Source organism: Amblyomma mixtum, chromosome 6 (genome assembly GCF_055824585.1).
Source record: "Amblyomma mixtum isolate Tamu chromosome 6, ASM5582458v1, whole genome shotgun sequence".
In the NCBI taxonomy this organism is placed as follows: domain Eukaryota; kingdom Metazoa; phylum Arthropoda; class Arachnida; order Ixodida; family Ixodidae; genus Amblyomma; species Amblyomma mixtum.
This window is the reverse complement of record NC_143017.1, coordinates 138,209,693-138,230,043: the sequence shown is the minus strand read 5'-3', so window position 1 is coordinate 138,230,043 and position 20,351 is coordinate 138,209,693. Positions and strand designations below refer to the sequence as shown.

General features: G+C 43.2%; 2 protein-coding genes across 2 annotated transcripts; both read right to left on the bottom strand.

The window, feature by feature from the left end:
• Positions 1 to 5,196: 5,196 nt before the first annotated feature.
• LOC149340554 (nucleoporin SEH1-like) lies at positions 5,197 to 19,637 on the bottom strand. Its single transcript, XM_089549365.1, has 8 exons — positions 19,383 to 19,637; positions 17,989 to 18,039; positions 17,715 to 17,820; positions 13,773 to 14,055; positions 12,163 to 12,402; positions 9,088 to 9,178; positions 8,912 to 8,990; positions 5,197 to 5,664 (listed from the first exon to the last, which is right to left on the bottom strand). The coding sequence occupies exons 1-8, from the start codon at positions 19,491 to 19,493 to the stop codon at positions 5,483 to 5,485; spliced, it is 1,143 nt and encodes a 380-aa protein (XP_089405491.1). The 5' UTR covers positions 19,494 to 19,637; the 3' UTR covers positions 5,197 to 5,482.
• On the bottom strand, positions 18,328 to 19,376 carry LOC149340555 (U6 snRNA phosphodiesterase 1-like). Its single transcript, XM_089549367.1, has one exon. The coding sequence runs from the start codon at positions 19,288 to 19,290 to the stop codon at positions 18,451 to 18,453; it is 840 nt and encodes a 279-aa protein (XP_089405493.1). The 5' UTR covers positions 19,291 to 19,376; the 3' UTR covers positions 18,328 to 18,450.
• Positions 19,638 to 20,351: the final 714 nt, after the last annotated feature.

The following is a 20,351-nucleotide window of genomic DNA, read 5'->3' as shown; positions in this document are numbered from 1 at the left end:
TACCCGACGACTCAGCCTGATTCCGTCTGTTATTCAGCGATAGATTACGATAACGTGATGTATAGGCAGGCTGTCTCACGCCGTGTCCATACTATCCAATAGTTTTTCGACATAAAACCAACGAGCAACAACAAGGCTCATTAGTACCATGAAACCACCCACGCGAATGAGACCCTCTTGGCTAATCAGGCTGCTATTTCGCTAGATGACATATCGTAATGTGCTAATATGTACTGAATATGATCCAATAATGAAAGTGCGGCACAAGGCAATGTCCAATTACACAGGTTTCTACAATTGCTAAATCCTTGTCAACTTTTCACAAGCACCTGTTATCTGAACAATGTAGAGATATGCAATGCATAAAGTTTCGTGGGTCTCTGCTGCAATAACGTGCAGATGGGGCATTTCCAGTGTGCTCAGGAACTAGCAGTATTCTGCAGCACATGCATGACTAACACTCGTACAGTTTATGTCCTAAGGCACAAGTGCTCCTCTCAAGTGTGCTGCTTTCCATGCAATTATTTAGTCATGAATGAAGAAAGTAAAATGAAAGACAAATGATACGAATATTTATTAAACATGTATATAAAATTCATTGTACAATGCAGTATGTCCAGCAGAAATTGCATAGCAACACTCAACTCCAACTGCTCAAGCATAAATACAGATGAGATTCTCCTAGACGTCCTCTGCTTTCACTATGATGTCTTCGGCACCTGCAAAAAAAAAGGTGATCAGCAAAGGCATGGACACAAAGTAGTCAGGTTCATCAGGTCGCTGAAATATTTTAAATTCCATGAAGTTCATGTCCATCACCTATTCATTTCAAAACTGAAGACAGGAGAAGACATGAAGGCAGAAAACGGAGAAGGAATAGAAAGACTACTGCCAGCAGAAAAGGAATGACACCTGCCTACTCCAGAAAGGAAGAGAGAGAGAGAAAGGATAGAAAAGGAAAAAGTGCACCTATATGTGATGGCACTCACACAGGACCTACTTATTAACCCTTTCAGGCACATAAAAGCACATTAACCCCAAAGTTCTACTTTCTTTCAGCCGCTACTGCGCTTTGAAGTCATATGAGATAATATCTAGCATCAAAACATCAGGAAATTAAATTCTTAATTGTGGGAATGAACTCACACCTACGTGTGCCTAGCAGGGATCAAAGATGCATCGGTGCAGGCCATTAAGAGTATGAGATTTAAAAAATGTAAAGCAGCTTCCTTGACATTGTCAATCAAAAGTAAACACCACAGTTCTTGGGAAGTCTTCAAATGGTCACCCTTTTCATGAAGCGATGATGGGCATCTTTTTAAGGTTTTTTTCCAAACTAGCGAGACAGATTTATTTCATAAACCCTCACAAATGTATGGACAGGCCAAAAACGCATACATTTTTCACTAGGGCACAAACAGATTTGTTTGACATGTTTGTGTTGGTAAGGCCTGAAAGGGTGAAAGGAGATAATACTCAAAAGGACAAAGAGGACCAATTGAATTTCTCCTGTACCAATAGATTACTGCATTCAAAGACGCTTTTTTACTGAAAATGCAGCTTTCAAAGGACCACAGGCATCTAATTTTATATGCATGTTTTCTTTTTTCACATCATGTGTTAGGCATTCGAATGCATAGTTCACCACGACCACAAAATAATTTATATATTGAATTTCTTTTAAAGGTGTTTCGGTTCTGGTTTCATCAAGTGAACGATGGCTGAGACACTTTGGAAGTGTTTGTACCATGTGAGGCATGAAAAAAAACTGCAATATAACTGCTGATACGTCATTTGTTGTCATTCTAGCTCTTGAAGCAGCCTGGCCTAAGCATTGTTCTAGTAACCATTGTAGTAATGTCATAACTAAATGTTGGACTTAGTGGTTTAAACCGAAAAATAAATAAATAAATAAATAAATAAATAAATAAATACCAATCTCAGTTTTAGAAACTCTGTTTTAACTCAAAAAGGTTAGTATTCTTTAACATAAGTGCCACAACTAGCTATCGACTATTGACGGGAGTTACATTCATACAAAGAAGAAAATTAACAGACTAACCAGTGCAGCTATGTGTTTTGAGCTATTACTCTGCAACTTTATGCGCCTCTGCAAACCAAGAGGCTCCAGCAGTCAGGATGGCGGGCCAATGTGCAGAGGGTCACAAAACAGCCAACACCCAAAAGCCGTTAGCTCAGTGCTTTCTTTACCTATTTTGTTAGGGTTGGATCGGCAACCCTAGCAAACTTCAGCTGCAGGGGCAAGCAAATTTCTTGATGTCTCCACTAAACATGCAAGGCGACACTACATTTGCTGCACTGATATGCAAACCAAGGTGTCCTCACAAATTTTCGAAATTATGCTCACAACGACTGCAAACCCATCGTAAGTGAATAAGAAAGATGAGAAATGTGCAAGACTTCATTCTGCTCAATCTTGGTCATTCAAAGCACAGCAGAAACAGCACAAGCAGTAAACTTGACTGGTACTCAAGCACATGGGCGTCCGGAGGGGGGGGCAAGGGGGGGCGGCTGCACCCCCCTGGAAAATCACTCCCTCGAACCGTGAGTGATGGCCGCACGCCAGGGGCCGTGGTGGACTCAGCCAAAAGGGTAAAAGCAGCCCCGCTTCCACGCTTTGGGTCACATCTGCGAAATGCCGCGTCCGGGCACGCGTCTTTATGCCGTTTTCAAACCACGCCATCGTTAGCTCTGTTGAAGGCCGACCTGTTGCAGACATACAGCGGCACCGGCGAGCATGTGTTTCAAGCCGTCTTGAAATGGGTGCCTGTTTCTTTGATCTCTAGACAGATAGCGACACGGAGGCAGACAGTGCACAGTGCATCTTGTTTTCGCCTTCGTTATGCCGGCCACCGATGAATTCTTCAGGAGGGAAAGACAAATCAGCCGTGTCCACCCCCGCTTTGTCGGGCTGCTCATGGGCAAGCGGGCGATCAGTTGGCGCCGCCGCCGCTCGCTGTGCCTCCGATCCACGGGAGAGCGCAGTGCGGTAGAAGCGCCGCTATCAGAATCTTCGGCAAAGGAGATTAGCATCTTTTGTTCACGGCGACGCAGTCTCCAGAGGCGCCCCCACACCAGCGTCCCTTGCGTCTTCTCCGAAAACCAGCGCCTTTGGTCAACGCAGCCCGATGGCGCCTGCCTGGCTCGCCTGTCACCTCTGGCTGGGCCTCAAATGACAACAGCGCCCGTCTACTGTGCGAGGTCAGTGCCCGGTAAAGAGACCCAGGTGGTCGACATTATCCGGAGCTCTGTACTAATCCGTTCCTCATAACCTGAGTCGTTTTGGGGCTCTGAACCCCATAAAAACACACAAAGTGTCCCTTCCCCTTGGAAGTCGCACGGAAGTAAGCCCTTGCACGTGTGCGCGCCTCTGTATTTGGGCTTCGGTGTTTTTAGTGGCCGTTTGTCAACGAATCTGAGAACAACCAAGACAGTGGACGAGAAAACTATGAGCGGCGAGCAGTGTGCGTGCGGTTGCTCGACTGTGCGGATGCGCGAGCAAGATGGAGCGAGGTGTATGAAGCTGCGAGCGTGCATTTATCTTGTAAATAAGTTTTCGTTGTATGTATAGACATCTTTTGTTTTCAACGTACGCGTTCAACCGTTTTTCCAATCAATGTGTGTGACGAGTGTCCACCGAGAGCGTGTAATGAAGCACAGAAATGAATTTATCACCCGTGTAATCACGCAATTCGCCCAGAAAAATCCGTGGAGTCTACAGTTGCTGTTCAAGGAAGACTGACTGAGTGACTGTAGTTGCGTGTTTGTGACCATATTGTGCTGTGTGCTGGTCATCAATTCGGGTGAGTCGAGAACCCGTATGCAGCAATACTGAGCACTCTTCTCCACGAAGTGACAGTATATTTTTGGATTTTTTATTAATTTTAATTGTTTCTTCGTTGATAAACTGCAATGTATCTCTCCTAGCCACACTTTAATTTGCTGTTTGTAATTTTTATTTCATGTGTGTATTTCACTTATTTTTTATTTATATATAAATAAATAAATTGTGCAGAAAAGGTACCTAATTTATTGAACTTTGGTACAAGGACCATGTTACCATCGTAGAGTGTGTTTGCAATTTGTGGTGGCTCTGTGGCTGTGGTGAACAACTACACGATATGGAAACGAGGGTGTGATCCCAGCTGCCACATTTCATTCCTGGCAAAAAGCAAAAACACCCGAGTGCCGAAATGTCATCCGAGGCATGGTGTTCCTCACAACGCATAGCGTGGCTTTGGTACGTATGTACCAAATTACTCAATTTTTCCTAAACTCCCATTTCTCCTTCACCATTGTTTTCCCTTATCTCTTTTTCCCAGTGTACGGTAGCAAATTGGTTTATTGCAACGGTTAACCTTTCCACCTTGCCTCCTCTTCTTCATGGTACGTATATGTTAGACAAACATGACACTAACCTAAATAGTGATGCAGTCACATATGCTTCAAAATGCTTAACAAATCATGACACCAGCACAGACCTGGAAATGACATGTACATTGAAATAAAAACTCAAGACGATGGATGCCCAGCAGTGTTATTATGTACAGATTTTTTTTTTGATAATAAAATAAATAATGCACTTTCCATTTTCTAAATCCTTTTGTGTGCATGAACTTGTCTCACTTCCATTTTGTTTCAGTGTGTGCTACATTTTCACACAATAACCACACAGTACCTTATTCAAATAGTAGTCAAAACAAGAAAAATCGATGAATGTCCTCTGTCCATTCAAAGCTCATTACATCCTTCCCCTCTGTCTTTCTTCAGCAAACCTCATTATGGGTTATGGATTTTAACGACCCAAAGCGATTCAGGCTATGAGAGACGCCGTAGTGAAGGGCTCTGAAAATTTCGATCACCTGGGGTTCTTTAACGTGCACTGACATCACGAAAGTACATGGGCCTCTAAAATTTCCCCTCCATCGAAATTCGACCGCCGCGGCCAGGATCAAACCCGCGTCTTTCAGGTCAGCAGCCGAACACCATAACCACTGAGCCACCGCAGCAGCACAAACCTCAACATATATTTCATTATTCTTCCTATGAACTTTTCACTATCTTTGTGTGCAAACAATTTTTTTTAATTCTAACACTACATGTACTGAATAAAAATTTCTGAAATGCTTTCCAGTATAGTCCTCACGAGAAACATAACTCTGTTGACCAGAAAAATACAAAACAACATGCATATTTATTCATTCCCAGCACAAACATGAGAGCTCAGGCCTGCTCCACTCCTGCAGTGATGAAAACCGAAGAGGAGAGGCAGAGTGCTCAGGGCCATGATTTGTAGATAAGACGACTGCTTTGGAGCATGTAGCATGGTGAGCCAATGCCACCCGAACTTCTCAACTGGCCAGCAATATTTATTGAGAACAATCATTTCCTGCACAGACACTGGAGCTCAGCCCTGCTCCGCTCCTGCAGTGATGAAAACAGAAGGGGAAAGGCAGAGTGTTCAGGACCATGCTTTGTTGATAAGATGACTGCTTTGGACCATGTAGTACGGTGAGCCAATGCCACCTGAACTTCCCAGCTGGCCAGAAAACGAGGATGTGTCAGCAGACTGCTTGTCTCCTTGAACCACACCCCCGTCACCTTGTAATGTCGCTATGCACTTCCAAATGCCCATGTAGTTGGCTGTTGGGAGGACATATCATTCATATGTGAGACACTTGAGAAAAAAATATAACGTGCAGTAGCCAATAAACCCTAACAGCTGCGAAACAGCATGACTTTACTAGTTGCACAGAGTGCTCCTTGCACTTGAGGGGGAAAGAGGGTCTAGGGAAAAACATTTTTATTAATGAAGCCAGATTTATGAAATTTTCAGGAAACGTGCTGATTCCAAATATGCCATTTAATTTTACGTAAAGCAAATATTTGTGCACGTATGCATTGTGTAGAGTAACTTTTCGCCGAGAGCTTTCAAGAAATTTTACTGCGGGGAGCTTGCACGCCACTGGTTTCTCTTGACATCAAGCTATGCAATAAGGGTAAAATTATCATCCTGCCTGTCAGAGAAATTGAGTTATAGGATTTTGAAGTTGTCACTTCAGAAACAGAAATACACACCTTTCTTCGCGTTTGTGAAACTGAAACTTCAAAACCCTGTAACTCAACTTCTATCATAGGCAGAATAATAATTTTACCCTTGTTGCATAGCTTGATGTCAAGAGAGACCAATGGCATGTATTCTAGCAAGTTCCCTGCAGCAAAATTTCTTGAAAGCTCTCGGCAAAAAATTACATTACATATTGCACAAGTGGACGAGGACTTTTTCAACACAAAATTGAATGATATATCTGGAATTGGCCAAAAAAAATACACGCTCCCTGAAGATTTCGTAATTGTCGCTTTATTAACAATTTTTTTTGAAGACCTTCTTACCTTAAAGGGACACTAAACTGAATTCCAATTACGGCACTGTGTATGGCTACGATTATTGCAATTATGGCAGTTTGTATAAGCTGTATACAAAAATACACACTCCCTGAAGATTTTGTAATTGTGACTTCATTAACATTTTTTTTTGAAGAGCTTCTTACCTTAAAGGGACACTAAACTGAATTCCAATTACGGCACTGTGTATGGCTACGATTATTGCAATTATGGCAGTTTGTATAAGCTGTATACAAAAATACACACTCCCTGAAGATTTTGTAATTGTGACTTCATTAACATTTTTTTTTGAAGACCTTCTTACCTTAAAAGGACACTAAACTGAATTCAATTACGGCAGTGTGTATGGCTACGATAATTACAATTGTGGCAGTTTGTATAAGCTGTATGAGACACCATTAGGCACTTCAGCCCTCCCCTAGAGATTTTGAGGTGCTATCTTCTGCACGGCCAGGCAGATGCCCCTAAGGACTAGAAAAAGCAAGATGTGCAGCCCATGGCATGGGCATGAAAATGACACAGCTAAATTTACAGGTTAAAACATGACAAGTCAGATGTCAAATCGTGACACACCATCTTTCATTTGATTACAAAATGCAAAAATTGGGAATACACCTGATAGCTTCGTTGGTGTTCATGTGAATCACTGATGTAGAAGTAAACTGGATTTCATTTAAGGTCACACCTAAGCTGACTGAATAAAACTATGGCATGCAGTCTCTATTAGAATCAATGCCTCCTGGATCTCACCCACTAAGCCTTTTCTGATGATTTTATCGGCTGCATTAAGAACAAAGGGTACACAATCTGCTAATTTTATCTTTCTCACATAAAAATATGCCTCAATATCATGGGCGTCCAGAATTTCGGATATTTTTTATGCACTAGCAGAAAACAACTACACAGCTTGATTAGCACGCTTAGGTGATAGTAACTTTTTGCATTCTGTTTATTAAGTTTAATTCTTTGTTTGGTTTGGTTTGGATTATGGGGTTTAACGTCTCAAAGCGACTCAGGCTATGAGAGACGCCGTAGTGAAGGGCTCCGGAAATTTCGACCACCTGGGGTTCTTTAACGTGCACTGACATCGCACAGTACACGGGCCTCTGGAATTTCTCCTCCAAAGAAATTCAGCCGCCGCGGCCGGGATCGAACCCGCGTCTTTCGGGTCAGCAGCCGAGCACCATAACCACTGAGCCTTATTAAAATCCAATGTATGTTCTCCAGGCCTAGCACTAATTTGCTGCTTCTAATTTTTATTTCATGTGGGCAGTTTAGACCACAAATAGTTCCTTTTTGGTGCTAACCACCCCCTCCCCCATACCCGGTCATCGGGGGGCCCTCCCCCTGCAAAAAACTCTGCGGATGCCCTTGCTCAATATCAGAGTGGTTTGTTGGGCGAGTTGGTTTACCATATTGAAATATACCTGCGCAGGTATATTTCAATTTGCTCAATATGTTTAATGAGGACTTTGTCCTACAGCCTACAACAACAATTTCTGGAAAGAAATGGACAATGTCTATTGTTTTTAGTGTCTGCCTGAGTGGAGGGAAACTGTAAGCACTTACGTTCTCAAAAAGCAAATTTGTCAGAAATTTCTCGCTTTGCTTGCCCAGTGGTTAAAGATTATGATCACAAAATATGCTTATGCTCTCTGCTTACAATTTATCGAGTCACCATGATAATTACGACAGGCTACTTTCTAATAATTCCCTCCACATTTTACTTGAAATTTTGCAAGATATTAGACTGGAGATATGAACAGTTGAGCACAATATTTGTGGTTGCACTCGCTCAAGGCATGGGGCGATGACCTCATCGCTGCATAATGTTAAAAAGCTCATTAGACCACATCAGAGTTGTGCACTGTATTCCCCTAACATGTTAACAGGAAAACACAGTGTCCTTTTAGGTACACAAGTGGCACTAGTTATATGAACATGAGCAAATCAGAGAGCACATTTAGAAACAAAAGAGATGGAGGCAAATACAGCATCTAACAACATCACACAGGGGAATGACTTTTGAAGAAGCATTTTAGTTTTTTTACTATCAGGATAACAATACCGCTTACTGCTGCTGTCTAAATGACTCTCTGCAAGGCTTGGTCTGTGTGGTTTGTAGCATGTATCAGGGATACAGGGGCAAACTTTAAAATCATGCTTTATAAGTAAAAAAAAAACCAGCTGGTCAAAAGCAAGAAAATGAGCTCAACTGGCAAAGCTTACATAACAGTCAGTGCATCATTCTTATTTCAAATTGTTACGTATGCTTTCAAACACAAAGCGATTCTGTGAATTTTGCAGTCCAGCATAGTTACCACCAGCGTACTGCATAAATGCTTTCTTTAATAGCTCTTCTTCAGAGAACATGCACTTCAAGTTGTAAAGATTGCACAAATTTATGCAGCAAGTAGCTTTTGAGCAACACTTCGACTAATCTTATGAACTGCAAGCATATAAAGTAAAACTAAAGTAGACGCACCTTTCCACAGTCTCACGCAACCATCGTCCCCAGAAGACGCAAGAATAGTGCCGATAATGTTCCAGCTCACTCTCCAGGCCTGTTATAATACACAAAAAGCAGAAACAACATGGCTTTTAAGCCTGTTAATAAGCAACGATCAGCACAGGAATCTAGGAACACATACAATCTCATACCTGAGAGTTGTGGTCATCAAACTGCGCCACAACTTTGGTTTCAAACTTAGCAGCCACTCCATCTTGTAACTGAGACATCATCATTTCAGGTCTGCAAGAATTGCACAGTCAGATAAAGAAACAATCAAACAGCAGTATTAACAGCAACATTACAGGGTGTAGAGGCAAAATGTAAAAACACCCATATGTGCGCAATGTCAGTGCATATTAAAGGTGCACTAAAGAGGAATCTGAAATCGTTTTTTTACTACGGGAACTCCATCTACACTCTCCGAGCATTCTTAGAAAGTTCAAAATATTGTCCTGTGCCGATGATTCCCCTATCAAATCAAATTGACTGTCCCAGCTCCCTCCTATTTTTCTGAGCTCACCTTCGAAAAGAGGAGGAGTCAGCCAACACATGGCGTTCCTTTAAACTAGTCATGTGGCGGCTTCGCTTTCACTTTTATTTTGTTTTTTTAGGTTTCCGTGAATAAATAGTTTCAGTCACAGACTACATAGGCTCAAATTAGGCCCATGGAAATAAAAATACGCGCGGACTCTTTCCTTTCGCCGACCGGTAAGTATCACTCCGCCAATGGCAGAGTGGCAAGCCACCGCTGAAAGGCACTCCACGCGTTGGCTGACTCCTCCTCTTTTCAAAGGTGAGCTAAAAAAAAAAAAAAAAGAGGGGGGGGGGGGGAGCCGCGACGTTTAATTCGATTTAATAAGAAAACTGGCCACACAGGACAGTAATTCGAAGTTTATTAGAATGTTTGGAACGTGCATATCGAGCTCCCGCAGCAAAAAGACGAGCTCAGAATCCTCTTTAGTGCACCTTTAAAGAACCCCAGGTGTTTAAAAATAATCCGGAGCTTTCCACTAGGGTGTTTGTCATAGCCATGTCCCTCACTGGAATGTTAAATTCCCACATACCAACATTACAGGGCTAGAATGACCAGGAGGCTGGATCACCAGCAGTACATTTGTGTAGTTGTTGCACAGATCTTAAAATACTTTTTTCTAGCAACATGGTTAATGTGAATGGAAAACTGCTCCATTGAAAGGTACGCGCTGCAATATGGGTCAGAATATTTACAGTCATCTTTATTCACAATATGCATTGCAGCAAAAAAGGCCTAAAGTGCTAAAGTGTCACACCAAAGTCGTACGTTGTGCCATCCAAAGCCAACAACTTTGTTCTTCTGTGTGTTACATGGAACAGCAGAACTTCTACAATATAATACTTCCCAGCCTCTTCATGACAAAAGGGCGCCTCTCAAAATCTTGTAAGTAAGCATCCTCTGCTCCGAGTTCACTACTGCTCAAGTGAAATTTGTTCAGCTTTGAGCTGTCAACAAGACATCATTGCCAGCACAGCTTCAAACATGACTAGTTCGTCTGATTGCATGATGTTAGAACTGCGCGGGCTTTAGGAAACAAGAAAATGAGGAAGGAAGATACAAACACACAGGCAAAGTGCAACCCGAAAATAGAGGTTCAAAGTGTAAGGGATCGGTAGTGTACGCGGGGTTATTGGAACGCGGCTGGGGGCGCTCAAAGCGAAGCGTCTCCTATTTGGAACGCGGCCGCTCGCGAACGCACCAAGAAGTACGGGTGTCCACCCCGCCCCGCGGTACCGATTCGCGCACGTGCTGGCACGAATGTCTATTTGTGTTTTTATTTTATTTTGTGGCGGAGAGAATGTTCGACTCCACACGTGCTGGCACGACCGTGCGTTTGTGTTTGTGGAAAGGGCGTTTTGCCCTACGGAAGCTGGAGGGCTGACCATGCTCTCGGTAAACCAATCATGTGAGCAGTGCAACATGATTGGAAGCTACGAAATGTGGGCCGGGCCTTTAGGGCTTTAAAACCGGGCCCCGGAGCCGGAAGCAGGGTTCTGGGCTAAGGTGAGATGCTACGCATCCTCGGCTATGCCGAGTAGGGGCCTCCCCTAGTATTAGCCAGATCCACCTTTTGGTTGTTTGTCTTTTTGCCGTTGTGTCTAACTTGTATATTCTGTAAATATTTGTATATAAATCTTCAGTTATGCCTTTTTTTATCCCTGCGTCTCAACTCATCTTGAGACCGTCTACGACGGGGCACCCCTGGTGCGAAGAAATAAGCTTCAGTCTTCGAGTTACCAACCGTCTCTGACGGGGCACCTCTGGTGCAAAGAAGAAGAAGAAGAACCTGTGGATCTTTACTCAAAGAGTAGCTGAAATGCTTTTTTCAGAATTTTGCAAGCTTCAAGGATTCAAATGAATGAAGCTTGTAGGTAAAGTATGCAAAGTTTTTTTTTCTTTTGCGCTAGTATTTATAATGCTGACGTAATCATCGATGAAAGCTGTAACTACATTTAGGCTTCTCTGCAGAGTGCCATGCTATGTGGAGAAGCCAGGCAATTACACCAGCTTTGGAACGGAACAGACTTCTGCTGTTTCCACCCATGCTCTTCCGTGCTTCGACAAATGCCCTAAAGGAATGCTTCGAGAGCTTTGCCTTTGGTAGTGTTTGTGTTCTTTTTTGGAGCAGGAGTTTCGTCACTGGAAACGTACCACAAAAGCACATACACACACACTCGTGCATGCACAGGGAACTTCCTCTTACATCCTACACTTAAATATCTAACTTGTTTCTTTGGTAAGCAACCCTGATGGTATGCTGATGCACCTCTTTCCTTGCTACACACCATGATACAGGCTTTCCAAAGCTCATGGCATACCTTTTCAACAGGATTAGCAACGCAAGCTGCGTATCTTGCATTGCGAGAAACAGCCGTATGGTTATGTCATCCTTTTCTGTTGCCCTGCTTCTTTAAGCCAGCACAGGCAAAAAGAAGTTAAATCCATCAGATATCCTGGCTGAAACCTATTTGCCAGTAGCTACTTTTGCCTATTCACTGAGAGCGTCATGTCTGCCAACTGGCAGGCCCAGTATCCAAAAACTTGCATGCTTGGTCTCCATTCCGAAACAATGTTCCTTAGCTGAACAGGCTAAGGAACAGGCTAAGCTGAACAGGCCAACTGAGGCTTTGTTATTTACAGGGAACTGGTAGCACACTATCCAAATTTGTAAGCAGCATTATGTACTCACTGGAGAGGCTTGAAAGAAATGATGCGCACATCTCTGGAGGCAATGCCCAGCAGGTAGTAGGAGCGGCCTACACTGGGTGCAAAAGCCAAATCGTGCACAGGGTCCACAACTGTGACAACAGTCTCGATCCGCGTCCAGCGGCGGCTCCCTTCACAGTACTCATAAACATGCACCTTCCCTGTACTTGAGGGGCCTGGGTCATCGCTGCCAACGGCCAGCATCGGTGGATGGTTGCGATTGCTGTAATGGTAAGCACACAAGCAGGCACTGAGGTTAGATGTGCATATTAGCAGGTGCATCACAGAACGCAATACTTTGTGCACAATGACTTTGACTAGGTCACTTATGTAGCTTACGACATGTAGCATGGTGTCAAAAGCAACACCGTGAATCCAAACTAAAAACAAACAACAATCATGATTTTTCATCCCACTGAGGGACTTTAAACAATCCATGAAAGAAAAATGCACTGTTATGTAGCATTTATTCCAGCAGATTCCTCATATAATTTATCATGTTTTGGAAAGTTTGAAGAACATTGCAAAGCCACAAAAACATGTTTATAGGTTTTTAAAGACAGGACTAGTATGTTAAACCAAAAATTTTCGTAGTAAAACAGCAGTCATATATGTATAATGAAGGTTGACACAGTAAGGCCTCTTCCACAAGTATCACCTTTCCAGGCAATGCCAACTGAGGCATAGCATCAAAGCTACTGCTCTGTGATTAGCACTGGCAATGCATATGAATTGTCATGGAAACATATTTATTTAGCTGTATGCGAGCACTGTAACAAAGCTGACCCGAACGCAAGTATTTCTGCCTTCATGAGACTTGTGTTGTCATGAAAACAGAATAGTATGGACAATAATTAAGCATATGGTCTTGCGATAATGAACTGTACTGTAATACATGGATTTGTCCTGCCTTGTTTTGGTTCATTCAAGCCGAAAAACTTTGGTTATTCAAAGCTCATAGGTACTGTGGGAGCAGGAAAGAAAAAAAAATGCATGAGGGCAACCTCACACTGACCAGCCGTAGTGTTGTGTTTCATGGAACGTAATAATTTCATTGTCAGTAGTATGCCAAAACCAGCCAAGCTACCCCTTTTCCTTTCATTATAAAGAAGCACAAAATGCTCTCTCATTACTGGCATCATTGTCAATACCTGCCTTGCTGTCTAATGTAAAAAGTAACAGCTCCAAGTTAAAAAAAGACGCTTTTGGCATTATTAAGTGACTAAGTTAGTGGTTAACGCATCTCAGTGCCTTCGTAATAATCAGCTCAGCTCAGGCTTGACGAAAGCTAGCAAATGCCCACTTTAGAAGCGTTCCCAACATGAAATTCCAAGGCAAAAGATTAGATGCATTCAGTACAGCAGAACCTCATTTATACCTGCCTGGTTCCTACAATTTTCATTTCATAGGCTCAAAACCGTGAGCAATAACAATGTCCCTAGAGTTTAACTACTTTTCTTCTGGCTAATTTGTTCCCGGCCAACACGATTCCCCGGAAAGTACATTTATAATTTTGTCAAATTCCGATTGTACACTTCAGCGATCAATAGACCTAATGCAATAGACTTCTCCCCGAGGAGGCAGGGTACTCACAAGGAGTGGTTCCAAGAGAGGCAGCTGAGTGGCATGCGGCAGTTGATGTCACTCTGCAGGGACCACTGGCTCAGGTTCATGACATCGGGAGCCTCATAGACACGCACCATCCCATCGGCCGAACAGGTGGCCAGCTGTAGGCCCAGCTGCTTTGGTGCAAACTTGACATCTGTCACTGATGTTCGACTATCCACCAGGCTGGTGCGCTTGATCCAATGAGATTGGCCACGTTCCCCAGCCCCACCTCCACCGCCACCGTTGAGAACGCCGCTCTTACCTGCCACTGTAGAAACAAATGCAAGTGAACAAGTGTCAGCCAATTATCTACAACAATACCAAATCTATGTTTGGGCGACTTGGTAGCAGTTCATGGTGAATTGGAGCAGTGCAAACAGATGACGGACTGACAACGAAGACATAGGGTGATTGATGGCTCGCAAACGAAGTTTACTCCAGGGCCTCCACGGTGGCTAAGTGGTTATGGCGCTTGGCGCCTTCAATGGAGGCGAAATTCTAAAGGCCCATGTACTGTGCAATGTAAGTGCACGTTAAAGAACCCCAGGTGGTTGAAATTTCCGGAGCCGTTCATTACGGCGTCCTCATAGCCTGAGTGGCTTTGGGACGTTAAAACCCTGTAAAACCATACAATGAAGTTCATTTCTGTAAAACCAGAAAATACACACGATGTGAAAGCCATAAAAGCAAACAAAACAAAAGAATAACTTGAAAAATTAGCAATCAATCATGAAAAGTACAGTGCACGTGTATCATAAAAACTGAAAGTTCACCAGTCTTCCTACATGTGGTCACAAAAGGTGACCTCACAATATTGAAGCGACCTAATATCCATCTCGTGGTTTAGCAACCAAGTCTAAAACTATGGCTGACTTTCACGGCTGATCACTTCAATTTTGAGTTGTCCTTTTGTTTACTCACATGCCTTTTGCATCATGTATATTTTCTGCTTCTGCAGAATAAACTTCAGTCAAAACTCCATTTGTCGTCTCTGTTGTTTCACTTTACCGTGATTCAGAACCGTGCTCTGAGGAACAAGTGCGTTCAAGAGTAGTGCTACTGCACTAAAGGAAGCACTAAAGGCTTCCATGACCATTCGGTGGGAGCTCCATTGCTGCCATCAACATGCAGACCATGTGATGGCACACCCTCTCGCTCAACCTAGTACGACAACCAAATAATAACATGTCAGCCTAGCAAGTAAGCTTCCACTTGTGTTTTTGTCTGCCGCTGTCTCATTCAACTTGCGTTACTTTCTTAATGATGAAGCAACTCCTTCTATAACCACAGCTCCAAGTACTAGACATTTATTAAAGAGACACCGAGGAGAAAGTGAAGTTTGCTTGTACTGACAGACTACGGCATTCTAACGACAGAGACAACTCTCACTGCAAATGGAGATGGAATAATAAGCTAGAAAAGACCCAAAAACCGAAAATGAAATACAGGTGTTGCCATCAGCAGCTGATTTCTCATGCAAAATGCGTACGTCTCAGAGGCTAAGCTACACTGCCAATCCCTTCAAAACGACGGCATCCAGTCCTTTATGGTGCAGACGTTATGAGTTTGAGTAGAGTACTGGGAGGAATTTTTAAATTCCATTTTCTCAGCCATAAATGTACCTTATCCTGCCGGAAAAACATTAACATACCCAGAGCCAAAGAATTAATTTCTACTGACAATAATAACTCCACAGAGTTGTCCTAAGCATCCCCTTAAGACTGCGTGGGTGTTGGTGCTCCTCATGACAGCCAGAATAACTGATCTGATCCTTAGCAAAGCAGGTCTCCTCAAATGCTATGCACAATGGGCTCACAACTGGAATATGCAAAGCTGACAACTGAGCAAGGCATTATTTGTATATTTAGATGCAACTCGACAAGTTTTACACAGCTTACTATCTTTAGGTGGATGACCACCACAGATTAAACACAGCTCTCCCATTACAAGCAACTAAGGTAAATGCAAGTTTCTATTTCCCATCTGGCACATGCCACACGCTATTAATGCACTTTGAATCTTTTCAGTGCCTTTCAGCTGTCAAGATGCAATTCATTTCAGACTATTCCAAAGAAAAAAATCGTCACAACTGTTTTGATGAACAGATATTGCATATATTTGGAATGAATAAGTAATCAATAATTTAAACCAGGGAAAATGATATCTCCTTTTTTTTTTTTTTTTTTTAGTAAGGAACCCACAGCGCCGTGGCATTACAGTGGGGGGGGGGGGGCAATGTACAACAAAGAAGCACACATGACACCTCCGCTCGCAGGCAGAGTTACAAGCATAAAACTTTCACCATGTACATCTCACTTCAAAAGAACACATCACAATCGCATCACATCATTAAAGAACGAAAGAACGCATCATTTGATGTCACACTCACAACATCGCTCGGTAGTCTGTTCCATTCTCTAATGGTTTTCGGAAAAAAAGACATTTTAAACAATTCAGTTTTTGCCGCGAATTCGCGGACTTTAAAAACATGGTCAACACGGTTGGATCTATAAAAAGGCTCCTGCACATACCTTTCGCGTTCAACCCGAACAGTTGAATAATAAACAGCATGAAACAGCTTCAGACGCAACTTCTTTCGGCGCGTGTCAAGCAATTCCCACTTGAGTGCATCCTTCGCACGCGATGCACTGTAACGAGCCCCGCGTGTGCCAGACACGAAACGAGAGGCAATGTTCTGCACCCTCTCCAACTTATCTTTATCTCTAGCAGTAGGCGGGTCCCAGACAGTGCACGCGTAGTCCAGAACCGACCTGACATAAGTCTTGAATAAAATGTCACGACATGACAGTGGAAAAGTGCTTGCATTTCGGCGAAGAAATCCCAAGTTTCTGCATGCTTTAGCAGAGATATAATCGACGTGACGGCGCCAGCTCAAATCAGGAGTAAAATAAACGCCTAGATATTTAAATTCGAATACCTGTTCTAACATTGTGTTCCTAATAACATATGAATACACATCAGGATTTTTCTTTCTTGTAAACTTCATATGGACAGTCTTGGACAAATTCAAATTCATATTCCATTTAACGCACCACTCTGAGATTCTGTTCAAATCACCTTGTCCAATGTACGTAGCTTTAAGTATTTAGGAGTAATTATTCAGGACGATCTGTGCTGGCACATCCAAGTAGAGGAGGTCTGCTCTAAAGCCTATCGAAAACTATGGTATTTGAGAAAAAAATTACAGCATGCACCAAAAAATTTGAAGTTAACTGCATACAAGACATTTATCCGCCCGGTTTTGGAGTATGCCTCCTCTGTTAGGAGCCCCCACCAAGTGTACTTGCGAGATAAGCTCAAAAAAATTCAGAGAACCGCAGTGCGTTTTGTATGTTCGCGTTATCGGAAGACGATTCTGTAACAGACATGCTTAAATCTTGCGACCTGGAACTGCTCGAAACACGACAAAAAAAAACAACGGTTGAAACTGTTTTTCCAAATCACCAGGAATCAACTAAAAATAAACAAAGAAACATATATTCACCCTCCTCTAAAACAAAGTGCGCGTTTAAACCACAGTGCCGCAATACGGCCGTACAGAGCCCACCTATGTGCTTTTCAAAACTCTTTTTTCCCCTCATGTATTAATATGTGGAATGGTCTTGCGGAATTCATTGTCACAGCTCAATATGTCAAAGAGTTTGAGAACCTTTTGGAATTATATTGCAGGCAACAGGGGAATTGACAACTAATCATGCTGTTGTTATGATTTCCCTCATCTTTGTTTGTTAAGTTGTTGTTAAGTATTCGTGTTTTGATTATGCTTTTTGTGTCTTGTCGGTGCCTGAGGTTTTTGTTCCTCGATAATTAAAATAAAAACCTCTCCTGTTATGGTCCTCAAGTGAGGGCTACAGTATTCCCAAATAAATAAATAAATAAATAAATAAATAAATAAATAACACTTACCTAGTTCCTCCCACACAGTGGCCATACGGTCATAAGAACATGTTGCCAGGACTTGCCCAAATTCTGGGTGTGCCCATGTGACTTTCCAAACAGATCCACTGTGCGTCTGCACATCAAGAGCATAGTAGTTCTAATACACAAAAATAAAATGCCCAACTGAAAGCAACTCAACAGAAAAGCCTCTCTACTTTAGGGTGACAGGCTAGATAATAAAATTGCAGCATGCAATGGCATGTACTTTGTCTGTTACTTGAAAAGAAAAAATGACACCAACCTTCCAGTTTGCTGTGCAGCGCCACTCTCCGTCTTCTCCGAGGTCCCATACCTTAAATGAAGGAGGAACACACAAGCAGTAGCTTGACTTCGATACTAAGACTTCCTCTGACTCCCCAGCTTAAACCTGCTAGCATTAAATTCTGAACAATGGCTGCCAAAGTGCCATTTGTGCAGTGACATGTTTCGATCTGAATTATGTTACTGTCTATTTCTGAGTGTAAACCAAAGCTCACATGCATAGCTACGCATCAAGATGAGAGAATACGCTCTGTACACATCACTGGAACATACATTCTCATTATTCAAATGAGATGGAACGAAAGAGACTACTTTGATCAGTCACTTGTTTCTTTGCAAATTATTCTTCGTTTATTAAACAACGATTGAGGAATTGAACATGGGGCTTTTACAGCAAGTGCTTGTTGCCACAAAAAAAAAAAAAAACTCAACGCAGTGCAGTTCACATCTGTAAGATCGGCAACTCAAACAGCTTGTTTCCAGTACGAAACCACACAGAAGCAACGTCAATGACCAGCGACGATGGATGCCTGATCGCAAAATGTTCGAGTCTAACTTGCAGCTCATGCAAGCTCTGCTGCAGTCGGACTTCCTCGCTGGCGTCACACCAGGCGACGCTCATGTGAAAGGACGGATCGTCGTAGAAGAGCGGCAGGTCGTACTCCTTCAAGCAGCCGTCAACTTCAGCTACCATTTTCTTGAGGTGCTCGATCCCTTTGTGCACTTTTAGGCTCAAAAACGTCCTCGTTTTCTCCGCGTTTGTGTAGACATCGAGGGAACCGAAACGAATGGTAAACCTACAGTGCGGCGCTATCACGGCCCTCAGCGACTCCACCAGTGGCTGGATCCAATGGTGTCGCAACTTGACAGTGCGCGACAGGCTCACATGGCACGCGCTGAGCTGCAGTGGTTTTAAGTAGTCAACGTCCCGGCATAGAAAAGATATCAAACCCTCAATGTGACTCTGTTTAGCACCAGAGACGAAAGCGTAAGACGCCCAGACGCCAGGTTCGTGAGCAAACGTGCGGGCTCTGCCATCGTGTAGGCTTTGGTCGTCTTCCCAAGCAAAAGGATCGATGCGATCTTTGTACAGGCCCAGTACTTCGACCGGTAATTCTAGCTTGCGCTTTCGGAGATGCCGACGTTCTGCAATAACATTCAGCTGACACTCATCCTTGTGGGGCGAGTCACCCTTGGACGGCGGGCCTTCGTCTCCCGAGTCGCCGCATTCGTCAGAGGAGGCGTACTGAGATAAGAGAGACAGGCTTCCACTCGAATTCATTACTCCTGAAGCCGCGTACACCGAAGCACGTGTACTTAATAGCAGCTAATTAAGTCAGCAGACGTATCGCTCCGTCACAAAGGTCTACACACCTTCACAGTCTGGTCACTGGAGCATGTGGCTAGACGTTTGCCGTAGAAGTCGTAGGCGACGTCGTGAATTAAGTCGTTGTGGTCAGCGGCAATGCTTCTGGCGACGAACATGCCTGAGAGGTAACGCAGGCAGCAGCGGTACGACAAGCACTTTAAATGCCAACTTCAAATGCGCATGCAAGTTAAGTTCACTATTTTTCAAACTTAGCCGACGCGCAGCGCCATTTTGAGAAGCTATCCCCGACGCCAGCGACCTCACTCCAGCAGACCGATCGCCAACAAAAGCGTGTTGAAGATATGAATAAAAGTATTAATTCTGAAACTAAAGCCAAATACTTTATGCAAATAACTATTACTCTGTAGTAGCAGTGGTAACGAGTAGTTGCAGAAGGCAGTACCAGTGGTATCAGTTGTACACGCAGTACACCGTACCCGACGACTCAGCCTGATTCCGTCTGTTATTCAGCGATAGATTACGATAACGTGATGTATAGGCAGGCTGTCTCACGCCGTGTCCATACTATCCAATAGTTTTTCGACATAAAACCAACGAGCAACAACAAGGCTCATTAGTACCATGAAACCACCCACGCGAATGAGACCCTCTTGGCTAATCAGGCTGCTATTTCGCTAGATGACATATCGTAATGTGCTAATATGTACTGAATATGATCCAATAATGAAAGTGCGGCACAAGGCAATGTCCAATTACACAGGTTTCTACAATTGCTAAATCCTTGTCAACTTTTCACAAGCACCTGTTATCTGAACAATGTAGAGATATGCAATGCATAAAGTTTCGTGGGTCTCTGCTGCAATAACGTGCAGATGGGGCATTTCCAGTGTGCTCAGGAACTAGCAGTATTCTGCAGCACATGCATGACTAACACTCGTACAGTTTATGTCCTAAGGCACAAGTGCTCCTCTCAAGTGTGCTGCTTTCCATGCAATTATTTAGTCATGAATGAA